The 24,282-nt window shown below is 59.9% G+C and overlaps 10 protein-coding genes across 10 annotated transcripts; 4 read left to right on the forward strand and 6 right to left on the reverse strand.

Moving 5' to 3' along the window:
* Window positions 1-2,661: 2,661 nt before the first annotated feature.
* SPRG_10445 (hypothetical protein) lies at window positions 2,662-5,731 on the reverse strand (the record flags this gene model as incomplete). The annotated part of the gene is made up of 16 exons (XM_012349570.1): window positions 2,662-2,864; window positions 2,918-3,070; window positions 3,123-3,229; window positions 3,283-3,391; window positions 3,459-3,684; window positions 3,738-3,851; window positions 3,903-3,960; window positions 4,008-4,130; window positions 4,180-4,350; window positions 4,411-4,504; window positions 4,555-4,620; window positions 4,679-4,843; window positions 4,888-5,001; window positions 5,044-5,122; window positions 5,174-5,667; window positions 5,717-5,731. 16 exons carry the CDS (start codon window positions 5,729-5,731, stop codon window positions 2,763-2,765), a joined length of 2,190 nt encoding a protein of 729 aa, XP_012204960.1. The 3' UTR covers window positions 2,662-2,762.
* Window positions 5,732-6,956: 1,225 nt separating this feature from the next.
* SPRG_10446 (hypothetical protein) lies at window positions 6,957-8,842 on the reverse strand. The gene is made up of 6 exons (XM_012349571.1): window positions 8,594-8,842; window positions 8,457-8,547; window positions 7,583-8,401; window positions 7,452-7,531; window positions 7,257-7,404; window positions 6,957-7,198 (listed from the first exon to the last, which is right to left on the reverse strand). The coding sequence occupies exons 1-6, from the start codon at window positions 8,800-8,802 to the stop codon at window positions 6,998-7,000; spliced, it is 1,548 nt and encodes a 515-aa protein (XP_012204961.1). The 5' UTR covers window positions 8,803-8,842; the 3' UTR covers window positions 6,957-6,997.
* A 1,705-nt stretch (window positions 8,843-10,547) lies between these two features.
* On the reverse strand, window positions 10,548-11,846 carry SPRG_10447 (hypothetical protein; the record flags this gene model as incomplete). The annotated part of the gene is made up of 4 exons (XM_012349572.1): window positions 10,548-10,922; window positions 10,970-11,284; window positions 11,339-11,675; window positions 11,728-11,846. The coding sequence occupies 4 exons, from the start codon at window positions 11,844-11,846 to the stop codon at window positions 10,587-10,589; spliced, it is 1,107 nt and encodes a 368-aa protein (XP_012204962.1). The 3' UTR covers window positions 10,548-10,586.
* A 311-nt stretch (window positions 11,847-12,157) lies between these two features.
* On the reverse strand, window positions 12,158-12,625 carry SPRG_10448 (hypothetical protein). The gene has a single exon (XM_012349573.1). It carries the CDS (start codon window positions 12,602-12,604, stop codon window positions 12,197-12,199), a length of 408 nt encoding a protein of 135 aa, XP_012204963.1. The 5' UTR covers window positions 12,605-12,625; the 3' UTR covers window positions 12,158-12,196.
* Window positions 12,626-13,580: 955 nt separating this feature from the next.
* SPRG_10449 (hypothetical protein) lies at window positions 13,581-14,132 on the forward strand. Its single transcript, XM_012349574.1, has 2 exons — window positions 13,581-13,948; window positions 14,006-14,132. The coding sequence occupies exons 1-2, from the start codon at window positions 13,614-13,616 to the stop codon at window positions 14,061-14,063; spliced, it is 393 nt and encodes a 130-aa protein (XP_012204964.1). The 5' UTR covers window positions 13,581-13,613; the 3' UTR covers window positions 14,064-14,132.
* A 43-nt stretch (window positions 14,133-14,175) lies between these two features.
* SPRG_10450 (hypothetical protein) lies at window positions 14,176-14,796 on the reverse strand. The gene has a single exon (XM_012349575.1). The coding sequence runs from the start codon at window positions 14,729-14,731 to the stop codon at window positions 14,267-14,269; it is 465 nt and encodes a 154-aa protein (XP_012204965.1). The 5' UTR covers window positions 14,732-14,796; the 3' UTR covers window positions 14,176-14,266.
* Window positions 14,797-15,500: 704 nt separating this feature from the next.
* On the forward strand, window positions 15,501-19,174 carry SPRG_10451 (hypothetical protein; the record flags this gene model as incomplete). The annotated part of the gene is made up of 2 exons (XM_012349576.1): window positions 15,501-16,106; window positions 16,159-19,174. 2 exons carry the CDS (start codon window positions 15,501-15,503, stop codon window positions 19,036-19,038), a joined length of 3,486 nt encoding a protein of 1,161 aa, XP_012204966.1. The 3' UTR covers window positions 19,039-19,174.
* A 988-nt stretch (window positions 19,175-20,162) lies between these two features.
* SPRG_10452 (hypothetical protein) lies at window positions 20,163-21,497 on the reverse strand (the record flags this gene model as incomplete). The annotated part of the gene is made up of 1 exon (XM_012349577.1): window positions 20,163-21,497. The coding sequence occupies one exon, from the start codon at window positions 21,495-21,497 to the stop codon at window positions 20,163-20,165; it is 1,335 nt and encodes a 444-aa protein (XP_012204967.1).
* Window positions 21,498-22,188: 691 nt separating this feature from the next.
* Window positions 22,189-22,364, forward strand: SPRG_10453 (hypothetical protein; the record flags this gene model as incomplete). Its single annotated transcript, XM_012349578.1, has 2 exons — window positions 22,189-22,325; window positions 22,352-22,364. 2 exons carry the CDS (start codon window positions 22,189-22,191, stop codon window positions 22,362-22,364), a joined length of 150 nt encoding a protein of 49 aa, XP_012204968.1.
* A 447-nt stretch (window positions 22,365-22,811) lies between these two features.
* On the forward strand, window positions 22,812-24,152 carry SPRG_10454 (hypothetical protein; the record flags this gene model as incomplete). The annotated part of the gene is made up of 2 exons (XM_012349579.1): window positions 22,812-23,550; window positions 23,610-24,152. Exons 1-2 carry the CDS (start codon window positions 22,852-22,854, stop codon window positions 24,150-24,152), a joined length of 1,242 nt encoding a protein of 413 aa, XP_012204969.1. The 5' UTR covers window positions 22,812-22,851.
* Between the last annotated feature and the right edge of the window lie 130 nt (window positions 24,153-24,282).

A 24,282-nucleotide genomic window follows, 5' to 3' on the forward strand; every position in this document is an offset into this window, starting at 1 on the left:
TAAAGACGGCCTCGATCTCAAAGAGCAGCCACAGTTTCATGTCCAGAACCATGCCACGCCCCAAGGGCACCAAGCCCGACATGATGCAAATCACTTGGTCCATGTACCAGTGACGCTCGTGGGTGTGGGTGAGGTACCCCTCGGACGCTGCCGGGATCAAGAGGTGGATCTGGCGCTTCCGAGGCCCGCGCTGCTCGAGCTTGGCCGCGCAGTGCTGCAAAACACCGACGGCAAGGATCGAGACAAACACCGTCGCCGTGTTGACGCAGAGAAGAAGGGCGAGGCGCGAGACGCTGCCAATCGCGATGCGGCCGCTTTGGCAGGACGCCTGCAGCCCGAGCGTCGAGACGACGCAGCGACGCTCCAACTGCAAGGTTGCGTGGTACGGCGCGAAGCGCTCGAGGAGCACCATGGTCAGCCACGCGAGGAGGCTGCTGATGGGCGCCGACGCATTCGCGCCCTCCTTTGTAAATGGGAGGAAAAAATCACTCACGACATACGTGATCCACGTGCCTTCGCCGGCAATGAGGAAGATCTCGACGAGCGACCGCGGCGCCAGCTCGAGCCGCGAGAGCCCATGTCGCTGCACAAAGTCAATCGGCGATGTACTTAAGAGCGCAAGCGCCGTGACACCGCGGACAAAGAGGAACGGCCGCCCGATCCACGTGCACCCGACGACCCGGTTGACCTTGAAGAGGTCGTGGCCGCACACGCACAGCGGCGCTTTGAACGCAAAGCACACCATGAGCACCATGATGATGTTGATGACGATCGTGACATACAAGGTGATGCTCCAAATGTATCTGCACGCGCTCACCGGAAGCTCGAGCGGGTTGGCCGCCATTTGCAGTGGCTCCATGCGTCGCGACATGACGGTCGCCGCGATGCTATCCGTCTCGAATACATAGACCTCGCGGCGTCCCTGGAGCCACTCAAGGAGCGTGATCCAGCCAAAGAGATCCCATGGCGTCTGCGAGACCATGGCCTGCGACAGCAACTGCGAAGGCGCCGCCACTTGGTACATGGAGATCTGTAGCGGGTGCAGCACGGCAGAGATGGCGTCGAGGGGCGGGACGAGGAGGGGCACACGCATGGCCGCTGAGAGCGCATGCATGCAGCTCTCGCGCGTACTAGTGCTCGCGAGGGCGCACACAGAAAGCACGCTCGACACGTTGGCCAGAGCGGCGGCAAGCACGACATTTTGGCGCCCCAGTGCGATCGTGAGCGGCGTCGGCTGGTTGCACGCGTCGTAAAAGCCAAAGGATTCTTGCACAAAGGACGTGGTTTCGGTCTCGCTGACGCACATCAAGTTGCCCGTGTAGTATGCACCCCCCGTCCAGTTGGACGGCGTCGGATGCACGGTCGTCGACGAGGGCACGGCCTCGTAGGCGGCTCGGACACTCGCATTGGACTCGAGGTCGCGAAACAGAGCGTCTTGCAGGCCAAGGTACAGCTCGATGAGCTCGTTGGGATAGGCGACAAGCCGAACGTTGACGTTGCCCAGGGGGCCGAGCGCGTTGACAAAGGCGGCTGTCACGGGTGGCGCCGTCGCGTTTGGAATGTAGTAAAAGGTGCTGGTCGCATTGAGCGCCTCGATGCTATTCGGTGCGTTCCGGACAAGACTCATGGGGCCCGGCGGGTCGAGCGACGACCAGAGATCGTTCCAGACACCCATGTACGCGTGCACCATGGTCCAGAGACTCAGTCCTCGGAACGCAAAAGGGATTTCGTTGATGCGAATGGTCTGTGTGAGCCCCAGCGCATTCTCGATCACTATAGTTTCTTCGAGACCCTGTTGGTAGTAGTTGGTCACTTCCGACTGCCAGTGCGACGCGCCGTGACCGACCCAAAACGCGACTTCGGCGTCCACCGAGAGGTACGATGCTGGTCCACGGAGCGTCGTTGCGAGCCACGCCTGGCCCGACGCGGTCGCGTTGACTTGAAGAAAAATGCCCGACACCAGCGGCTGGCCCATTGGACCGTCGAGGACGTCGGCGGCGTCCACGTTGCGTAAGATCGGCTCGAGATACACGGCGGCGTTGGCCGTCATGTGGGAAACGCAGCGCGCTTGCTGCGTCGCCGTGAGCGCGAGTTCATAGCGCTTCTCATAGTCGACCCAGCAGTACTTGAGAAACTGGCGCAGATTCCAGTGCACTGAGTTGTTGCGAATGGCGGGCACGACAAGCGGTAGCGGGACGGCCCCTTGGAGAATGGAGCGTGGCGACGCGCGCGAGAGATCGACAAACGTTGAATGGGACGCATAGGCTTTCGGTAGCACGACTCGCTCGTCAAAGAGCGGGTAGGTGCCCGACCGATTGAGAAGCAGCATGCCGTTGCACCAGTCGCTCAGAAAGGTTTGGAGGCCCGTCGTGTTGAAGTTCTGCCACCAATAGTCGTTGGCCACGTGCGGCTTGAGGATCTGGATGTACATGACGCTGCAGGCCATCGTAAACGCCATATACACGTAGCCGCACAGCGTGACGAGGAGCGTCGGTGAGAAGCGACGACTTGACTTCGGATGACGCGCCAGCGATTCGTCACTTGGCGGCATGTCGGCGCTGGACGCGACAGCAATGACGCGACCCTGGTTGACGACCATTTTATTGTAAACTGCCTTTTTTGTCGTGGTTGTATTTAGGGCGGGAAACGTAAAGTGGAAACCCCGTGATTTGTATTAAAGGGGTAGGTTACAATTGTGTATGTCGCATATCCATGCGACACGATCCAGGCCATCCGTTCGATTACGACCACGACCATTGGCATTATTCGAGGTCGGCAAACAAGTCGTCGTCTTCGATCGGTGCGGGCGCGTCGACGGCAACCCCCACCTCTGTCGGAGCGGCCACGACACCGTGCAAGAACGCCTAATGCGTGCATATTCATATATACATAAAGTGGCAAATGCAGTAAGTAGTACATGCGCGCCCGTGGGCGTCACGTCCGTCGTCGGATCGTCTTTGGTGCTGAGAAGCGTCACGTTGTGGGCCACGAGCAACGACCACACGGGTGAGAGGTACCACGTGTCCTTGAGCGTTTGTAAAAACGCGTTAAAGGACGCCGTGTAGTGGATCTACGCAACTCAAAACAGTGGGTGGAACAACGTCGTCGAGAGACGCGGCTACCTCGGGCGACCGGCGGCGAAAATGCAAAAGACACTGCAACGCTTTGCCGTGGTACGCGCTCTCTTGGCCAAAGAGGGTCGAGATCTGGTCCTGCATGCCCGAGACCGCTACATGGTCGGTCGTTGGATGTCATCATACCAGCATGATGCGAGCATCGTACCGCTGTGCGCCTTGACCACCTTGTTGTGCTTGGCCGATAAGAGCGCTTCAAAGTCCGAGATCGGGTTCATCGACCCGACGCTGGTCACGTCTTCGCCGCCCAAAAGATCCTAGTACCATGCACGACACGTTCATGCGCATACTCAAGGTCGAAAGATCGTATTGGCCTGGCCGTACGTCCAGGTCAAACTCGTCGTCGTCGTCGTCACCGCCGCCACTCGGCTCGGCGTCGTCGCCCGTCAACGGCTCGTCCTTGACCGCCTCGTTCTTCTTGGCGTCGCTCCAAAAGAATTTTTTCTTTTGATCTTTGGCCTTGACAGCTTCCTTGAGCTGGAACGCCGCGTTGAAGCGTTGGATGCTCGGTAGTGCGGTCGTGAAAAGCTCCTTGTCTTCGCGAAGGTACCTGCGCGCGTACATGGCTTTCATGCAAACACCGACCATGCACCAGGGACGCACCGCTCGACGTACGGCGGGAGCGACGCGACGGGGCACTGCGGGTCCTCGGCGCGCTTCGGGATCGTATCGTAAAAGCGCTGCAAGGACGGGCAAAACGCTTTGCTGTGGAGCTGCCTACACCACATTGCATTTGACGACAGTGCCCACCAAGAGAAGGCGTCCTACTGCTTGTCGCTGGGCAGCATGAGCGCGTCGACAAGGGCGTCGGCCACGTCTTGTTGTTCTATCATAGTACGTGTGACGCGGCCGCGTCGACGTATTCGAGCGCACCTTTGGTCGGCGTCGCCTTGGCCACGCGCAGCGATGGAAACTCGTACTGCCGCATGTCTTCTTCAAACGGGATTTGCTGCAACCAGAGGCAGTGCAAGCGCCCGTCCTTTCCGCTGCACGTGTCTACGCCATCCTTCGTGAGCGAGGCGGGAAAGATATGGACACAATGTACTTGGGATCAAGACGACGACCTTGGGTGCGGCGTTCGCACGGGCGACGAACCGAGCGATCGCAACCTTGTTCTCGTCGGCCATGGCGCGCACAAGTGCCGCGAGGGCCTCTTGGGCGCGGGGCTTTGTAAAGTCCCCGAACACAGCGTCCGTGTTGCTCATAAACATCGACCCTACCATCGACCATGAAGATATCGGGTTGTGTGGGTGGTAATAGAGGTGCGTAAGCGTACGGTCCACGCAGTCGCGCGGGAGAAACCCAAGGATCTTGAGGCTGCGTGTCGTTTCGAGCTTGAGCGAGGCCTGGTCCGCAGTCGAAAACGGAATCTAGGCGCTGCCGACTTAACACCAAGCGCAACCATCGTTCAAGAACATACCATCTCGGAGCCGTACTTGTACGCTTTGATGCGAGCTTCTGGCGCGACTTCTTCGTCGGGCTTGGCCTAGGCAACCACATGTCCATACGACGTCTGCATATACAGAGATGTGTGTGTCCTCTACTTGGCTGTGGTACAGACGATCCATCTTGACCTTCCCGACACCGGGCTCGCCGACAGTCGACTCTTTCGCGAGCGTTGGCAACCGTTGCTCGAGGGTTTTCGAAAAGACATAGGTCGGGATCTGCAGCGTCGCGCCAAACTCCAAGTTGCCGCGAAACTTGGTCGTCTAGGACATGTTTGAATCCACGCACATGCAATAGGTGCGTCTACTTGGTTCACAGTCTTGGTCTTGCCTTGGGTGAGAAAATCAATGCGCTTGGAGACCGAAAGGAGCTCGCCGTGCACTTCGTTGACGATCGAGAGCAGCATTTTCTCATTCTCGAGCTACCAGGACCATCGAGACGCCCTTCTTAGACATCGTCGTACCTTGATATCGTGCGTTTCCTCGGGCTTGACGGCCAACGGCTCGGCCTTGGTCGCATCTGTGATGCTAAAGTCGATCCCACTGCAGTCGGTCCCATAAGAATACTATGGCAGAGGCAAAGGAGGGTCGTACATGATCTGGAGCTGGACGTCCATGTTCTGCACCATGGAGCACACGACCTCCATGTCGGCCGGGTTGGCGATCGGCGTCGCCGCGTCCGTCACGACGACGAGGCGCTTCTCGTACTTCTTCTTGTCCGTGCGCCGGATGAGCAAGTCAAGCGCGACGATGATGCCATCCAAGACGTCGGCCTTGGTGTCTTTCGACGCGGCTTGGGCTACCGCCATTGTCTCGGCGACGCGCGTCGAGACTTCGTCGAGGTTGCTCAAGACATGCACGTGCTCGTAGCCACCTTGCGTCTCGTGCAGATGGTTGTCGGTCCCCTCGGTACCATACATGACGATACCGACCTCGTCGTGCTTCCGGAAGAGCATCTTCTGCGAGAGGATGCTCTGGACAGCGGTCTTGGCTGCGTCAAAGCGCGACCCGACCACGGCCTTCCGCGTCGGCTCGTTCAGGGGCTCGCGCATGGAGACGCCAGCGTCCAGGACGATCATCATGGCTTCCTACGCAGTCATCGGCTTCATCTTCCTCCATGGGCCCATGAGCGTCCACCTTGGTGCGGGACATGCTCGCGTCGATCAAGTTGCAATTTCGAATGCAAAATCCTTGTGGGTGGATATCCGGATAAACGAGGCGTAACCGGACACATGGCCAACTGGAGATTGCTCGACTATGTTTATACGACCAAGATGCTGCCAGGGCAGGTCGTTAGGACCACTGCTACATAGGACTTTCGCTTTTATCGGCGCGGTGAGTAACGAGACCTCGATTCGTCCTGCGTCTTGAGACGATTCTGTCCACAATACATATCAACGCGTCCTGCTGTTGATTCGGGCGATGCAGTCGATTGCAACCTGACGACGTATGTACAGTAGATCGCCAAGCAGCTGCATGGACGCAGCCCTTTCTTACAAAGCAGAATGTGGAAATTCCAAGTGCGGTAGCATCGATCTCGGCCGCGCCACCAACAGCCTCGTCCAAAACTGCCTCAAGAGCTACACAGTCGCTCCAACGGCGGCGGCGGCAGTTGGGCTAAACGACCAGCGCCTTTGTTTGTTTCAGTCTATCAACCTATCGACAACGGGTTTGCTGGATGCAACAACAATTGCTCCTTCCGAGGCCGTGGTGATCACCTTCCGCACATCGTACAACATTGGTGCCAATCGACCGTCGCCAGGAGACTCTACCCCTAGCCGCCACCACGGTGCCGCTGTAACCTCGACACCACTCCCAGAAGGACTTGAAGAAAACCCTCAACGAGCACCTCGTGTCGCCACGTGTGGGATGTCTGCAGTCTCCTTCCCGACCTCCCCCATATACGACCACAAAGTGCTGGTGCCAATGTTAGACATTTGTTTAAAATAAGAAATCAAACTGAATTCGATCGACCATTTACAAAGCTAAACCTACACCTGCTCGTAGAGGCATCGCTGGGTGACCTTTTACTCGAACTACAAGGTTGTCATGGAGAAAAGACAACTTGTGGTGGCTTTTGGGGGTTCAGTCGTGACATCCAACTCCGACACATGCACACCATGCGCTGCGTCGTCGACGTCAGTACTATGCCATGTCGTTTTAGCCACTTGGACTTCACAATGCAAACACTTCAACTACGAGTGTCTGCCGTCTCGAAGCGCGTGCCAAGAAGACGCGTACATACCACGTGCTCTCCATGACGCAGCATGCTCCGTCTTGTTCGACACCAAGAACGCTTCTCGTCTATATGTGCACAGACAAGTCCGTCGCTGCACTTACGTGGTCGCTACACAAGAGACGACGGCGACGATGGAAGATAGTGTCGAGCAATTCGAGACATTTTTGCATGAAACGCAATTATGAGCTCATGCTGGCGTCTTCCATCTCGTCGGCGCCATTGGTCGTGCCAAACGCCGACATGTCTTGGATCTGCAGCGATTCCTGCAGCATGCGTGCGACGTCGGCGTCGGAAAACTCGGATTCCTCGCGCAGACGCGTGCTGCAGATGCACACGTCGGTTGCGCGGCGGCACTTGCGGCACTGCTTCTTCGAGACGCCCTAGACACGACACAGATATGCGTTCACATGAACTCCATTTCCACAAGTCCATGCGCACCTTGGTCGCGGTCACGCGCGGCGTCACTTCCATCGGTTTGTCCATCTCGTCCGCGAGCACCATGGTCTCGAAGGCGTCCGTGTTGTAAAAGATGCTCACGAGCTGCTGCATCTCGGCCACATCGAGGCGACACTGCGCCAGCGTCGTCCTAGCATCGTGTCCAATAAGTATCAAGACGACGACCCATCGACGTACGCCAGGGTCGGCAGCGAGCGCAGCGTGTCGGGCGTGCACTTGTGGCACACGAGCAAGAAGAGAAAGCACATGGCATTCCACTACAGGCACCGTTTTGTCACGCGGTAGACGACACGAATCGGGTCAAGCACCTCGCTTTTTTCCTTGGCCTCGACGGGCCGAAGCAGCTGGAACGTGTGCAAGAGGTCCTGCAGCAGCCCCTGGATGCGCCGGTCGCACGGCAGCCCCGAGAGCGCGCTGATCGACGGCATTTGCCGCAACAAGAACGCGCCAAAGTGGTGCGCGCGGTCTTCTTCCGGTCCCGAGATCGGACGCACCTCGACCGTCACAGGGATCGACCGCTGGTGCCAGCCCGCGACAACCGAAAGCGTCTCTGGCGTCACCATCTCCGAGATCTTCATCCACATGGTCGCAAAGAGCGGGAGGTCGGCGGCGCTGTATACGTCCGTGTTGCCATCGCTGTCGTCCGACGAGTCGTCGTCGGCGCCGAGGATGTCCATCTCCGAGTCCGTGCCCGAGTCCGACTCGGACGAATAGTCGCTTTCATTCTCATTCCCGTCCTCGGTCGTGGCTGGCGCTGTCTCTTGCTTCATCTTCTTGGCCAGTTTCGTGGCCTTTTTGGCCTTGTGGCCTGGAAACACGAAACCTTCAATCAAGATGGCGTGCTCTTCCTTGGGAAACTCGCGCGATGGCCCGGCCGGCGCCTTGTTCTCGATGATCGTGATCGGCTTCTGGCTCGGCCGCTCGACGACGCCCATGCCCGGCTGCTTGGACCACACGACCTTGGGCTGCGCGCGCTTGGGCTTGGCCACCGATGCCACGGAAATTGGTGCACGCGCGCCCTCCCGGTAGTCCAACGGGTTGGGCTTGGACGTGCCAAAGACTTGGTGGATCGTCGGTAGCATTTGCACCGGCTTCACCGGCAGCAGCGCCAGGAACGATCGGGCTTCCTACGCATGGCATCGTTGCGCGTACATCGATGCTGTGCAGTCGTCGTCGTCGTACCTTCAAGCACGTCTCGGAGCAAAACTGCTGCTCTTCGCGGGCGCTATACACCTCTCGCCGCGCCACCGAGATGCGGTACTTCTGTGGCTTCCTAGGGCCGACCATTGTGAGCGAGCCGCGGGTGCGAGCGCATGTACTTTTTGGCGAGCGTCGAGCTGCACGTGGGCAGGCCGCAGCGGAGCTGGACCGCCCGCTCCTCAAAGACATCGCGGAGGTGGCGCTCCTGGAGGATGTTGCTGCAGAGCTCGAGGTATGGCGCAGGCACGACGGGGCTCAGCAGCGTCGACATGAGCACGAACGCGTCGCGGGCCGTCGCGTGCTCGGCGTCGGTCTGCGTGACCTGCATGGTGCTGCGATGCTTGGCGAATTTAAGTTCGACCCAGCAAAGTACCCTCTCCAAAATCACATTCTATAGCTTCATCTTTGTATTCCATTTGGCATTTCGTATTAAAATGCAAGCCTACGCTGCGATTGGTCATTCCATCAACCTGGATTTTCTGCAAGCTCGGCCCACGGTGCGATGATGGACAGCCGAAGGCGACGAGGGCCTCCTAGCCCGGGCGCGAGCTCTAGCGCGCCGTCGTGAGGCCGCTCGCGTCGCGTTCGACAGACGCCTGGATACCTTGGGTTGCTTGTTGACGAGGCCGACCACTGCACAGACGCAAGCCTTCGCCGCCCATGAGAAGCATGTTGTCGTCCCAGTCCATGCAGCAAATCGCCGTCTTGTGGCCGCTGACGAGCCCGGCCTGCGGCGTGAGCGACGACGTACTGAGCGTCGCAATGTTGATTCTTGACCGTCCGACGAACGTCAGAGCACGTTGGTCGACGTTCGACTGACCATGCTTTGGCCATCATGTCGTGGGCGATCTGCATGCCATGGTGCTACGCGTCAACGGTACCACACATTGCCACCACATCCAGAACCTTGTCCTTGACGTCGAGACTCTTGTACATTGTATGGGGCTCGCGAAGGACTACCAACCGCGGAGGGTGGGCGTTTGACATGTTGTCACGCTCTGTCCATCCTCCTACGTGAGGCATTTCTATCGGTACCGGCCCTCTCTTACGAGCCCGACCCCGGTAGCACATACGCACACACTAGATTATCCAGTCGTCTGTTCGTTTGCCCGTCGACGCTCCATTGTTATTATTCGAGCTCCGATGGTCTTGCTTGAGGAATCTGCGTTTTCGTGCTCCTAACCTGCAGGCTCCGAAGTGTCAAAATACATCAGTTCCAACAACATCTCGAACGCTGAAGTTGCCAGTTGGGAATTGGCGGCGTGACCTATGTGCCTGTGCCACCAGACGAATTTGCCACTCCGTTTACGTCAAGGTCCATCGTCATGGACTTGGTTGGTCCATGAAAGCCACACCTCACGGGCCGCACGGTGGAGGCGAGCTATCTCGTCTCGACCCCAATGAGCCACGCCGAGAAATGCCTATTGCACTGCGTGAAAACTGTCGAGGCCACCTTGGGCATTGACGCGTATGTCGGGTCGTACGTCTGTTTCGCGCGCGACCACGAACGGACCCACGGCCTTGTCATCTTGCATCGCTGCTATCATGATAGCCTGGGCTGGCTCCTCGTGGAATGTGACAACCTCAGAATGTGCTCTGTCTCCCTCCCCGATCCAACGTTGCATGTGGTAAGCTTCGCTGGCTACGCTTTGCGTCCCTTTGACAAGCAGCCAGCCACAACCACTCTCGAGGCGGTCAAGACGACGACCAAGGTGGTTGTCACCTACTTTATCGCCGACGATCGCGGTGCTCGACCTTTCAGGTGCGACGCTCCTTTGCTCGGAGCCGCCTTCAGGTGACGTGCGTCTTTGGTGCTTCTTCAGGTAACGGATTGCGGTGTACGTTGACGCTGAACGACGCGCTCGACTTTGCGATTTCGGTCGTTGGGCCGAGAACGCTGCGTTCGCTACACGAAGTGAGAGCGGAGCGTCTTGTTGGACAAGCGAACCGACGACTCGATAAAGAACATACAATGTACAGAAGGACTCATTCGCCCCACGCAAGTGGTGGGCCATAGAGAGGTGCGGGGCGCCTAACCCTACCCGCAGACGATGGCACAAGCACTCTGCAAGCTGGACACGGTATTACTCGGGTCTATTACTGCGTCCTCATTTAGTACGGGCGCGAGCTCTTCCGTGCCTTCTTGAGGCCGCTCACGTCGCGCTCGACGGACGCTCGGATGCCACGCGTCGCTTGCTGTTGAAATAATCCGGACGAGGCCGACCACTTGCACAGACGCGAGTCTTCGCCGCCCGTGAGAAGCATGTTGTCGTCCCAGTCAATGCAGCGAATCGCTGTCTTGTGGCCGCCGACGAGCTTGGCCTGCGGCGTGAGCGACGACTCGCCGAGCGTCGCAATGTTGACTGTGCCCGCATGGTCGCCCGTCACCAGGTGCAGCTGGTCGCTCGTGGCATCGTACTTGCAGTCGATTAAATACTCGGTGGGCATCTATCACAATACATCATCAAACACGGTAGGGACAGGCAGCAATGTACGTCGAGCGCGTTGCACGCGTCGCGGATCTGCGGGAAATGCGCGAGGCGCTGGGCGGTCGTAATGTTCCAGAGGTCCAGCGTCTCCGAGCCCGTGAGAAAGGCCATGTGATGGAGCTCGTGGCCAAAGAATGCAAACTGCGTCACCGCGCTCTCGACGTTGATGATGGAAATGATCGCGTCGTCTTCGTCGGCGATCGTGCAGTCGAAGAGGCACACGACACCGTCTTCGGACGCCGTGACGACCTCGGACCGGCGCAGCGGGTGGAAACGAACCCGCGTCACGTTGTCCATGTGCGACTCGCCATACTCGCCGAGCTACAAGAGACGAGTCAGCCTGACATGTCGGCATCATGAAGGCATGGTGAGGACCTTGCGCGCGGTCCGCGTGTCGTAAAAGACCGCCCGGTCGGTTGTGCCGCACACGACGAGCGTGTCGCCGCAGCCCATGGAGCACGTCCACACTTCACTGCCGACGCGGATGCTCTGCGCCGGTCCTTGGTCGGTGCGCAGGTCCCATAGCTTCATCGTGCCGTCGTTCGAGCCCGAGAGGACGCACCACGGCGACGTCTCGGAGACGCAGACTTCGTTGATCGACGCGTTGTGCGCGGCGATGACGCGGTCGCACGCGAGCGTCGATCGGCTGCGCGCCTGGAGCGTCTTGTCTGAGAGCGCCAAGATGACATGTTCCTTGGACGCTGTCGTCTTGCTACAGCATCATGGACGATGAGGATGCGTGTCATTCTCAAAGAGGATGGTACCAGTCCATGACGTATTCATAGTCCTGGTCGTCGGATGTCATTTGCAGCGTCGCATCTTGCTTGAAGTGCGTCACCACAGTGCTGCTCAGCGCGAGCGTCTGCGGGTGCGCCAAGGCCATGTTGCGGGATTGGATCTGGCGAGATATTGCTGGCCCACAATGCGTCGCCCAATCAGAGGCCAGTGTTATCCGGATGCGCAAGGTGATTGGTGCCTGCGAGATGGTCATGGCCTGGCCCGCCAGCACGCGCCATGCCCTGCCAGCAAGGGATTCCCTTGCCTGCCAGCATGGTGCGGTATATGCAAGCACAGGCGCCGAGCTGTCTGCTACTATGGCAGCAACGGCAGCGACCTACCATGGGCGGACGACGAGCCGGCGTTCACCGCGAGGTCATTGCCTTAGGCGTCACGAGGACCATAGAGACAAGACGAGAGATGGGTATACGCATAGATTAGAGGAGGTTCGTTCTACTACTTGGTGTAAATGGGCACGTACTCGACGACGCCGTTCTTGTTCATGCGCGTCTTGCGGATCTGGCGGAGCTGCTTCTTGGACATGGTCTTGAGCTTGTGCGTCTTGGAGATCTGCTGGACCGTCGACGACTTCATTTCGTTGGCCATTCGCCGCTTCTCCTTCTCTTCGCGCGCAATCTTCTTGTCGAGGCGCTCCTGCTTCTTGCGCGCCGCAATCTCGTGCTCGAGGTCCTTCATCTCCTTCTTCTTGGCCTTCATCGCCATCTTCTCGTCCCACGTCGTGCTCAGCGTCTTGGTCGCCTTGTACGTCATCATCGACTTGCGCTGCGTCTGCGTCTTCTTCCACGGCCGGTTGCTCACGGGCTGGCCGCGGGGCGGCTGCGTGCTCGGCGTGTCCTTGGCCATCTTGGAGAATGCGAAAACCTTCCGAAACTTATGCATTTGCTCATCCAACCTCGAAAGCCGCAGCCAACCAATTTCGACGCCGCGCCGAAAAATCTATTTGTGGCAGGTTTATCCGGATGATACGCCAGAGCGGGGCCGTCGCGCCAAGCCGCCACGCTGCCGGCGACGAGAGAACGACCCCGCAGGCCAGGGTCGTGCGCAAGGTCCTTTGATAACCGAGTTGCTGCCATGGAAAAAGCACTAGATCCAGACGCTATCCAAGGTAACTCGCTGCTATTCAAGCTGCTTGCTGCAGGAAACCGAGCGGGTTGGAGCCGTAGCCCATCGCACACAGGTAGCAGGAGACGGCCGGAGCCCCGCCGATTTATGCCCGCAGTAGATTATACCCAGTGCTGGTGGCGACCTCTCAGGACTGCGCACACGGCGGAGTGAATGGGTCGTACAATATCTGGTGGACACTGGTGCTTGGAGAGTCCACAAGGCACTGGAAAGACGTCGAGAAAGGCAGATCGATTGGCAATCGCAACTTGTTTGCGGGTCCAAATACGTACCGGTACCGGTAACGTTACTATCGGCAATGGCTTTAGTTTAGGTCTAGGACGGGTTCTGTTTGATTCTTCCTGCCCTAAGCTTTGAATCTCGCCGCCTTTGGAGAGGATATGTTGCTTGTGCGCCACCACGGCGGGCGCTTTGGCTACCCGTCGACATGCTGGCGTTGGACGACCTCGGCGTCCTGCACTCGTACATTGTAGCAATCTAGTCGTTCTTATTGCATCGCTTCAACGTCAACCAGCGACTGCGCACCATCCAAGAAAGTGGCAGCTCAACGCTGCAATATCTTGGCCGTGAACTTGTGCGCATGGATGGTACCCTTGCGCCTACATGTAGCTCCTGCACGTGGGCTTTCAGCGCAATGGGATCTAATCCAACGAGCAGTTCAATACTCGAATCAAGATATGTGACATACATTCGGAATAAATTTTGTGCCATTTGCGACGGACCGCCCAATATGTCGCTCGTCGCCGACTACTCGGACAGCTCCGACTCGGACGCCGAGACGCCAGTCGTCGTCGCGCCAGCCGCCGTCGTCGCTGCGCCATGCGCGGCCAAGCCCATCGCGCTTCCATCGGCCGACGACCTCTTTGCAGGAACGGTCAAGCCGTCGAGCGTCTCTGCGGGGCCGAGCTTCCTCGTCCAGCGCCCGACACCCAAGCCGCCGACCAAGCGCGCCCTCGACGAGCCAACGGTGACGACGCCCACGAAGAACGCCAAGGTCAAGACGCGGTCGTTACTACCGCCGCAGCTCCGGAACCGAAGGCCCAACGTCTCGACCGAAGACCTCAGGTACACCCCTCCCCGACGCATTCTTCGAGTCGCCTGATGACCCCTTCTTTGTGCTAGTGCATGGAACACGCGGCAAACCATGAACCATCAAACAAGTTCTACTAAGAGTCAATAGACGACACGGTTCCTGCAGCAGGGAATAGCCTCGGCTGCTTCGTCGCGAACACGGCAGGTTGCTCCGGGCACCGGTGGATCGTCGCCGGCTCGGCCATGGCGCCGGCGGCTCAACAGGACAGTAAGAAAACGACGATATATTCGAGTCACAGCGACTCTGGGTGTAGTCGTAGAAGTGTACGGGACAGGCAGGGCGGCCATTCGTTACTGCGGCGCAACGTCCTCTGTCGCGACGTTGTGGGCTGGCACCAACGCCTCGCGCTCATCCTCTTCGTCATCGATGGCGGCCACCACAACGGGTGGTGCAGCCTTGGGCGGCTCTGGTATGACGACGTCTGGTTTTCGGAGCGAGGCCAGGAGCGCGCGGATGCCCTCGAGCTTGGTTTGCAGCGCTTGGACGCGCGACGGAAACTGCTGGAGGCGCGCCGCGTACCCGACGAGCGGCGACGTGGTGTCGGCGCCGCCATCCAGAAGGCCCATGAGCTCGGCGATCTTCTCCTGCAAGCTCTCTTGCGTGTCCAAGAGCATGCCCACGTAGCCGTCGCACTTTTCGATCTTGGGCCAGAGCGCCATGTACATGCCCACGGCGAGGTGCGACGCAGCGATCTCTGGCGGCAGCATCATCTCGCTCTCGTCGTCCATGTGTCGTCCGTCGGCCTCGCAGATCATGCTCTCGACGGCGGTCCTTCGGGTCCTGGCGCCGCCAACCGTGTTTTTGGGCCGCGATTCTTTCGAATGCCACATCCATTGTATTGCATACAATTTGAAAGAGGCGCCATTCTATTTTAATACGAGGCGTGGTGGGCCACCAACCGCTTCGAACTTCGATACCAAAACTTCGGTCCCGGCGACTTCGATTCGAAACCACACGTGGCACGCTCAGAACGCATCCGGTTGGCCGATCGAACCCACGGTTCAGCGCGTGATACCGACCATCCTTCCGCCCTGCGCAGGCCATCATCCATCGTTGAAGGCTCCAGTGTGGCGGCAGCGTATTATATGGAGCCGACGTGCACGCTGCGCTCTTTACAACCACCGCCAACAAAGAACCCGCCCCGGCGAACGACCCTGCCCGTGTCGTCGTCGACGTCGCCGCATGTCCCATGGCGCGCGATCTCTCGTTCCTTTCATCGGTGAGCGCTTCATCGTCGTTGATGACCCCGTATTACATTGTGGCTGCAGTAACGAGCTTGTGGCTGCGGTGGATGGGACCTCTACCACGACGACGCGGCCCGTCCGTGTCCTCGTCGCGACGGCCAAGTCCTAATCGAAGTCCATTAGCTAATGACGGGCCAGTGTCTCTCCCACGGCGGTGGCGCTAAAAAACCGAAACGTCCGGATACCGGAGAGCCTAATTAGGCAATCGTACCCACTCCATTGGCGCTGTATCCGGGCGAAAAAAGGCAGCGTAAGGCCAGTGCATCCGATAATTCCCAAGATGACGGGCGGCCGACCAGGCGATCGAGGCGGCGCGAGCCGCAGCAATAGCCTGCGCGGGCCGGCGCCGTACCTGCACAGCGCCCGCGAGGAGCAGCTCTACAAACTCGTAAGTGACCTTAGCGATGCATGTCGTCAAGACAACAATGCAAACGCCCTTCGGGACATGCATCTCATCGAGACTCTGGAGAAGAACGCCAAGGACATCTTATCGCACCGCTCCAACAACAACAGCTCGATGATCGAAGACAAGCGCCGGCGACTCTCGGTCGAGCGCAACGCCAACAGCGACGATGAAGGCGCGCGGCTCGGCCGCGACCGAAGCGTGCCACAGCCGACCGCGCCGACCCGTTACAACATGCCCACGTTTTTTTCGAGATCGAATCTCGGCCCGAGTATGCGCGGACCACCGGCCAAGCCCGCTCGACCGCCGGCGCGCAGTGGCATGGCCGCCTTCGCCGACGACGACGACGACGACGACCACATCCCGAACTACGCGTCACGCGAGACGGCCATCAATGCCCGCGACGCGCTCTGCTCGCTCGACGCGCTCTCGACCGACGAGCTCGACATGCTCGGGTCGTCGAGTGCGTACGGTGACGACAAGGTACTCGCCTTCATCATCATAGCATGTCTGAAGAGGGCGGCTCATGGCATAGCGCGACGCGAATGACGACGAGGACATTGAAAGCATCATGAACCATGCCAAGGGCAGCGTCTTGAACCAGTATGGCCCGCCGTCGCCGTACGGCCAGCCGCAAAAGCCTCGCGCCAACAGCCGCGAGATCTTTCGGCAAACGACCGTCGAGCGCAAGACGAGCGCGCCGACCAAGACGTCGAGCCAGAGCATGGTCCAGCAGCGGTCGGCGACGTTCCTCGACGCGCCCAAGAAGTCGGCGGACGGCAACTGGAAAGAGGGCGGCGACTACGTGTACACGCACCTCGGGTCCAAGATCTTCGGCAAAGCGACCAAGGACAAGCTCATCTCGGTCTCGTCGTCGTCGCTCGGCCCCCGGAGCAAGCCGTCGTTTGCAGACCCGAAGCTCTCGGAGGTATCGTCGCCGCAGGCCAAAGTGAGTTTGATGGGCCGCAGCACGGGCAGCGGTGACTCGTACGGCGGGTCCGAGTCGGACGACGGCTACTTGCCGCTGCGCGGGTACCAGTCGTACCAAAAAGAGTCGACGTCGCCCGACACGCGCCGCCTCGACGTCCTCGAGCGCGACCGGAATGCGCTGCAGGAGCGGCTGCGGTCCATGGAAGCCGACTTTGCCGCCAAGATTGCGTCGCTGGAAGCGTCGGTCGCGGAGAAAGAGGCGCGCTGTGTGCTGCTGTCCGACCAAGTGCGGACGGCCAACGCCGCGACGGAGGCGCTCACACACCAAGTCGAAGCGAACGACGCGCAGTGGAAAACGCAGTTTGAGGCCGCGCATGCGTCGCTGGAGGCAACGCTCGCGCGGCTCGAGCAGGAGAAGGCATCGCTTTTGTCTCGGCTCGAGACCTACGAACCGAAGCGGCCGTCCAGCATCAACCTCTTTGCGCAGCGCATCATTTGGCACCTCAAGGAGATTCTGCGCGAAGACGAGGCCGAGGCGAGCAGCAGCAGTGAGCAGCAATCGGAAGAGGCCCGCGCCAAGGCCACGCGCGTCTCGGCGCTTGTGAACCGGTTTGAAAAGTCGAACGCGCAAGTGCAAGCCAACTTTGCGCAGCAACTGCGGCACGACATCAAGACGATTGGCATCCGTGCGTTCGAAGAGCACCCGGAGAACGTCGCGTCGAAAGCCAAGCTCTTGGAGACGATTGCGGATCTCGAGGCGCAACTCAAGGAGCAGAGCCGTGCCATGGACGCGCTATCCGAGGAAGCCAAGAACCAGCAGAGCCAGCTTGAGATGGCGCTCCAGACAGCGATGGAACGCGACGCTGACGTGATGGACCTCGAGTCGCAGATCCAGCGGCTTGCGCAGACGAACGACGCGGCGACCAACTCGGCCCACGACGCGACGCTGCTGCTGCTCAAGGACAAGACGTCGCAGCTCGCGGACGCACGCGCGGCCATGGCGCAGCTCGAGGCCGATGTGTCGACGCTAAACGAACACGTGGCCCAGCTCACGAGCACGGCCGAGGCGCGGGAGAAGGACCTCTCGGCGGCCCGCGCCGCGCTCATCTCGGCGACCCGCGACAGCAGTGAAGCCAACCATGTGGCCGAGCTCACGCAGGCACTTGAGGCGGCGACGCAGACCCATGCGACGCAGCTCCGGGCCGCGTCGACCAAGACGCAAGACGAGATAGCGGCGTTGAAAGCCCAGATCGTCGCGCTCACGAAGGTGTCGAGTACGGATGCTGCTGCCTATGACGCGCTGTCGGCAGCCAAGACCAAGATCGCGGCGCAGGAAGCCGAGCTCTCGACGCTGCAGGCGACGATCGAGGACCTGCGGCGGCAGCTCGAAGACGCGCTGGCGCCGACCATCAACCCGATGCCGGCCGACGAGTGCGTCAAGAAGGTGCGTTTTGAGGACGATGTGCTCAAGAGCGCCGACTCGACGTCGACGGTACATCTCCAGCACATTCTCAAGAAGCGCGACGAGGAGCTGCATGACCTCAAGACGGAGCTGTACGAGCGCGCGTGTGACGTCAATGCGCTGCGTGCCGAAGTCCTCGGCAAAACCGAGACGATCGAGCTCTTGTCCAAGAAGCTGGCGGCCAAAACCAACACGAGTCTCGACAAGGCACCGACGTCGACGATGGTGACCGCTAACCCGCAGACCACGTCGATGCTGTTGGCCAACCCGGACATGGCCAAGATGGAGATGTTCCTCTTCAACTCGCTCTGCGCCAAGCAGCAGGAAGTCGACGACCTCCTCGTCGAGCTCGATCGCCGCGAAGAGGCTGTGCGCGCTGTTTGCGCGGCCGAAATCGAAGCGCTCCAAGCCGAAGTCAAGGTGCTCGAAGAGCGGTACACGGAGATGTCGACGGCGCTCAAGCTCGCACACGAACAGCAGTCGCACCTTGAAACCGAGACGGACATGCAGCTCAAGAGCATCGAGAACAAGCAAAAGCAGATCAAGTCGCTGATTTCGCTCATGGCCGAGAAGGAGGCCGAGCTCGCGGAGCTGGACGAAGCACTCGCGATCGCCGAGATGCAGGTCGAGCACCTCAAGGCGACGTACCACGTGTCGTTTACGCTCGAACAAGAAGAGGCGTTTGCCACCGCGTACGAGGAAGGCGGCCGCATGAGCTCGTTCTCGATGAAGGCTGGCCGCGAGTCGTTCGCTGAGCGCGGCAAGTTTTTCGAGCGCATGAGCCTGCACATGGACGACACGGACTTTGAGATTGAGGACCTCGCGCCGTTCCGGTCCCGCGCCAGCTCGACCAACTCGCTTCTCTCGGACAAGGGCACGCGTAGCAGTACTACGCAGCTCAGTGCCACGAGCAAGCCGTTCGAAGACGACATGGAGTACGGGTCGCCGCGCTTTAGCAACCTCAGCTACGGCTCGGCACGCGACTCGAACATCTCCGTGACCGAGTGGGACCCCGAGTTTTAAAACCACTCGGTCTTCTATCTACACTATCTATGGCCCCATCAATCTGCCACGAGGCGCAGCGACCGAAGCCGTTGTCTCGTCGGCGTCCCCGTCGTTTCTTCCCTAATCCCTTATCCAGCACATATCGTGACTCGTCTGTGTTGTACTTTTCTAGACAAGTGGTAAGATTACTGTCTTGCAGACAAGGTGAAAGCAACACGCCGTGTGCCCTGCAGCGGGTCCGAGACTTGCGACGCGGCGACGTAAACACCCAAACCCGAGTGACGTCATGTCGGTTGTCATGACGGCGCGAAACGAGACTGGGGACATTGTGTTCCACGGTACGCACAAGAAAGGACGACGTGCGAACGGCCGGTGACCCCAAGCCCTCATGGACCATGTCTTCGTCGTCGTCGTCGACATCACCATATGCCATGCGGTCTTGCTGCAGGCTGACCAAGAGCTGGACGTTGTTCTCGAGTCACTTGCTTGTCCTTGGCATGGTCCTTGGCGGCCATCGCAGCACGAGTTGCAATCCGCTTCGGCAGACAACAGTGCGTGTATCTGGAGGTCCTTGGATTCGCCGTCGGCGTGACTCATGCAGCGCTGCTCGTTGAGGATCATCTTCTGAGAGACCAAGGTGCGGTTGGTCGCGATGGAGGCGTCGTACAATGCTTGGAGCTGGTCGAGGGCGACGGTGGTCGTAGAGGCGTGCTGCTCGATGGCCGTGCACTGCGCTTGCAGCTGCTGTACTTGGTCGTTCTTGGATGCGTCTGAGGCAGCCGTAGCGCTCTCGAGCTGCTTCTCGAGGATCTTGGCGGTCGTCGTGAGCTCGGCGATCTGCTCGTTTTTGGCAGCCACGAGAATGTTGTGGTCCAGTTGCAGCGTCTTGAGGTCTGCGCCAAGGCGACCGACCTCCGACGCCTGGACGGACTTCAGGGCAGATCGTGTCAAAGTGCTGCATGGAGCGGTTGCGCTCGGCCGTCGCCGTCGCGAGGCTGCGCACAGAGAGATGATCCATCCCGTTGTGGACCCCCCTCACCGAGGGCAACCAAGACACGCACCTCGGAACGCCCATCCAATCCAATATATTCACACTACACTGGCGACGACACATTGTCCTCGCATCCTTGTTGACGACCAAATCACGCGCCAAGCCAATGGTTCTGGCCAAACTGCCAGCCCAGCGTCGCGCCCGACGAGATCCCGAGGAAGAGCCCGAGGACGAGGATCGCGCCGGCCGACTCGCGGTCTTCTTGGGCCACCAAGCGCGGGCCGAGCCCGATCGTGATCGTGCTGAGGATGCCCGTGGTCATGCCCAGCGCAAAGTTGATAAAGAGCTGCCAGAAAATGTTGAAGGCGTGGGCCGCGCCCATGCAGAAGAGCGGGTTCTGGCCGCCGCCGGGAAGACCCAGCAGCAAGCACACAAAGAGGCCCCAGCGGCCGATGGACCACGCCAAGCACGTACGAAGCGTCAAGTACTTGTACAAGCTCGGCGCGAGGAGGCGGCCGAAAAAGTCGCCATAGTTGTAGCTCAAGAGGACGCCGTTGACGTACCAGCCGCCCCACGTCGCCGCGCCCGCGAGCTGAAAGCCAGACGAGATGCCAATGCCGGGAAAGGCCGTGAGCGAGCACAAGAAGATGACAAACTGGCACGCAAAGGGCACGGCGACGACGACGGCGATGCGCCCGAGGCGACCCCACATGACGCGCAGCGGCTCGGCCTCACGCGCCGATGTCGCGTCGTCGTTGGCCGCCATGAGGTACATGACGCAGGGCAGCGAGAGCACCTTGCGGAAGACGCCCACGGCGACGCCACACACGACGATGAGGATGCTAAAAAAGATGTAGAACGACACCTTCTGGATCGACGCGGTCTCGGACGCGAGCGGGTGCCAGCCGCCGACGCAGAGCTGAATGAGCGTGCTGATCGTGACGTTGAGAAAGCCGGACGTGCCATTGCCGAGCTGGACCGCGTTCGTCAACGTCGCGTCCGGGAAGAGCGCCGAGAGGCCGTACAGCGCGGCTTCCGCCAGCGAGTTGGTCAAGCCGACGACGCCAAACGCGACGAGGACGACGATCGCACCGGTGTTTGGCGACGCGTCGAGGATGTCTTGGAGCAAGATCGCGATCGCGCAGAGCGCGTAGAGGCTGTAGCCGAGGCAGACGCGGCGCCAGAGCCCGAGCTTCTTGTCGAGGCCAAAGAGGATTTGCACCAAGTGGCCCGCAAACATGGGCCACGTCGAGACGGGCGTCGTGAGGTACGCAAAGTTGAAGGACGTCGACGCGAAGCGCGACTGGTAGTAGTTTTGGGCCGACAAGCACGTGTAGTACGCCCAGAGACACGAGGCGTTGAGGAAGAGGAGCGCCCACCAGAGGAAGCGCTTGTGGGCATCGAGCGACTCGAGGACGTGCGTTGGCAGCGCGAGCCCGTCGTCAGTGACGAGGTACACCTTGGAGCGCGGCGAGTGGTCGAGCATCGAGGCTTGGAAGCAAAAGCAAAAGTGAAGACGACAATATATGGGAGTCAAGGGCAGCAGCGTTGCCGGCCAGCTGGCGTTCGGAAGTACCTTGAAGCGCGTGACGCAGTGTGTCTGCATTGCGCTACCTGCGATGTGCTACGGGCGGGGATGGGCTACTACGGCGCGATCACGAGTTGGCGCAGTGGAGACGACCTGTAGCCGAACCTGGCCTTTCGATATCGAAACGGGTGGGTATGGCCAAGGCCATTGCGGTGGCATCGACGATGGACGCTGCATGCAACGTCGAGCGGCTTGCCTTTTGCATGCTTGCAGGACCTTTGACGACGGACGCAGCGGCGAGAATCGGTGCGAGGCGCGTCACGCGTGCGATCCGCTGCGAGGCCGGTCCGACTACCCGACGCAGTGGCCCGTACGTGGTGAAGGCAGATTTTCCTATCTGATCGGCGCGTTGCGTCGCCTTCGCTTCAGGGTACTCGCTCGTCTTTGGTTGTATCTTCAAGGATCGCCATTATCGTTTCCGCCAATCAGGAGCCCCGTACAATGACGTGGCGCGCTGTGGTGGTGTCTACAGTGGGAGACGGGTGATTCCTGGTTTGCGTCAGTGTCGCAATGATCGCTTGGTGAAGGCTCTCATGGTGGCAGGGGATCGGTTGCAGCGTGGATCACAACATTGGCTGAACCAAGGACAATGACCAAGCGCGAACGGCCACGCAGCACGACGCCCGAGGTGCCAACTCGCTTGACGGCCGTCGATACGCAGCTACAGCTCATGGACTTTGAGCTCGCGTCCAAGCACGCGCTCTTAGACCGCCTTGAGACCGCGAGGTTGGCGGTTGAAGCGCGGTGCGCAGCAGCCGCGACTGACGATCGAGCCCTCGACGTCTTCTTGCTGCTGTCGCTCGTCAACAAGTTTGAGCAAAAGGAGAACGTAGTGCTCCGAGACGTGAATGCGATGGAGCGTGCCATGCAGTGCCTCTTGAAGGCTGCGCTCCGTGCGAAGACGGATCATCCATGTCCTGTCAGCCCCACGCCATGACGCGGCACGAGGCAACGCCGACGACTAATAGCCACTAGCCTAATGTCTGAAAGAATGTGATCTTGGCTTCATGGTAGCACGACCTAGCGAGCTCGAACAGGCCTATGGGGCATTTTTGGCAGGATCCTCATCATTACCTGGACGTTTTCCGGATACCATCCGTAACTCGTAGGGTACACACCAGTCCACGTCAATTAGTGTTATACAATACTTTAATCAAGAGGATTGCACACACGAATTAAAGTCCCGCCAAATCGAACAAGTGGCCAATCACAGGTAATTTTAGCTCGCGCCTTTGCGTCCGACCAGAGTGGCATGGCGGAGCCGATGACGCCGCCGCCCGTGACGACGCGATCGTCGTCGTCGAACCCGCTGCAGATGGTCATCCAGCGCCTCCAAGGCGAGTGCGAGATGCTGCGCGCCGAGAAGCGCGAGGTCGAGCGCAAGCTGTCGCAAGAGCAGCAGAAGGCGGCGCGCGTCCTCATGGAAGGCAACGAGATGCAGCGGCGCTGCCTCGTCGAGAACCAAAAGCTTCAGAGCGACGTGATCCACCTCAAGGAGAAGGTGCGTGAGGCCCATAGCAGCATCGAGGTGCTCACCGAACGCATGGCGCGCACCGAACACAACGAGCGCCAGACCCACGAGCGCTGCGCGACCTTGTCCGACATCATCAAGGACCTCGAGGCCGAGGCCGACCGCGCGCGCCGAACCATCTATCACTTTGAGCAAGAGGTCGAGCGTGCCAAGGTCGCTGTCGCCCACGCCACCGCCGAGCGCGACGATGTTCTCGAGCGCACCGAAGCCGACGCCAAGCGCGTGCGGCAGCTATGGGAAGAGACGCTCTCGCAGCACGCCGCGCAGCTCCGATCCATCCAAGACCAAGCGGCAAAGGCGAAGCGTGAGGCCGCCCACCACACCAAGCGCGGCGCCGACAAATCCGCGACCATCAAGGAGCTGCAGGACAAGGTCGCTGCCGCCACGAGCACGATCGCCCAAGACGCGCACCGCTACGAGGTAGTAGCCTCTCTACCATTCAACTTGCGGGCGAGTGTCACGATACCATCAATGACTAGCTCCTCGAACGCGACTTGAAAGCGACCAAGACCGAGCTGCGGCACGCCCAAGAGCAGAACACCAAGCTGACCGAGTCCGTGCAGTCGATCGCGATGCAGCTCGAGACACATGTCGGCATGCTACGCGCCACCGAGAGCCGGCTGCACGAGGCTGCCGAAGACGCCGAAGTCCAGCGCCGGTTGCGGCGCGAGAAAGAAACCCAGCTCGACGACGTCCTCGGAGAGCTTGACGCGCTTCGCTCCGAGTTTGTGACGAGCCTCGACGCCCACGAAACGCTGGTGCGAGAGCTGCAACAAGAGATGGCGCGGCGCAGTAGCGACCAAGCCCAGCGCATCGCGGCGCTGGAGGCCGAGCAAACGTACGCTGCGTCCGTCTCCGCCATGCTCGGCGGACACATTGGCGACTACAACAAGGTGCTGACCTCGGTCAACCACAAGCTCGCCGACATGCAGGATCGCATGGAGCCGCCCGAGATCGCCAAGCCACCCCACACGCCGCGACGACCGACCGAGGATACGTCTATGAGTATCTTCGCACACTAATTTCAATGCACACACTACCTACGAGCTACGAGCTGCGAGTACGCAGTGTGCCTGTAGCTGCCGCGTGAGAGGCGACGGAATGAGCAAGGTACGTGGGCGTCCGTGGGCGTGCCACGTACTCTCGCGCATA

The sequence above is a fragment of the Saprolegnia parasitica genome (genome assembly GCF_000151545.1).
Source record: "Saprolegnia parasitica CBS 223.65 unplaced genomic scaffold supercont2.55, whole genome shotgun sequence".
NCBI lineage: Eukaryota > Oomycota > Saprolegniomycetes > Saprolegniales > Saprolegniaceae > Saprolegnia > Saprolegnia parasitica.

Bases quoted from the DNA above. Each gene is read 5' to 3' on its own strand.
- SPRG_10450 (XM_012349575.1), bottom strand. From the start codon at position 14,731: ATGATCTGCGAGGCCGACGGACGACACATGGACGACGAGAGCGAGATG.
- SPRG_10446 (XM_012349571.1), bottom strand. From the start codon at position 8,802: ATGCAGGTCACGCAGACCGACGCCGAGCACGCGACGGCCCGCGACGCG. The intron at 8,402-8,456 runs GTACGACGACGA...TGCCATGCGTAG, and splicing joins GCTCCGAGACGTGCTTGAAG to GAAGCCCGATCGTTCCTGGC. The intron at 7,532-7,582 runs GTGCTTGACCCG...CGGTGCCTGTAG, and splicing joins AGGCCAAGGAAAAAAGCGAG to TGGAATGCCATGTGCTTTCT.
- SPRG_10449 (XM_012349574.1), top strand. From the start codon at position 13,614: ATGTCGCTCGTCGCCGACTACTCGGACAGCTCCGACTCGGACGCCGAG. The intron at 13,949-14,005 runs GTACACCCCTCC...TCTTTGTGCTAG, and splicing joins GTCTCGACCGAAGACCTCAG to TGCATGGAACACGCGGCAAA.
- SPRG_10448 (XM_012349573.1), bottom strand. From the start codon at position 12,604: ATGGCCAAGGACACGCCGAGCACGCAGCCGCCCCGCGGCCAGCCCGTG.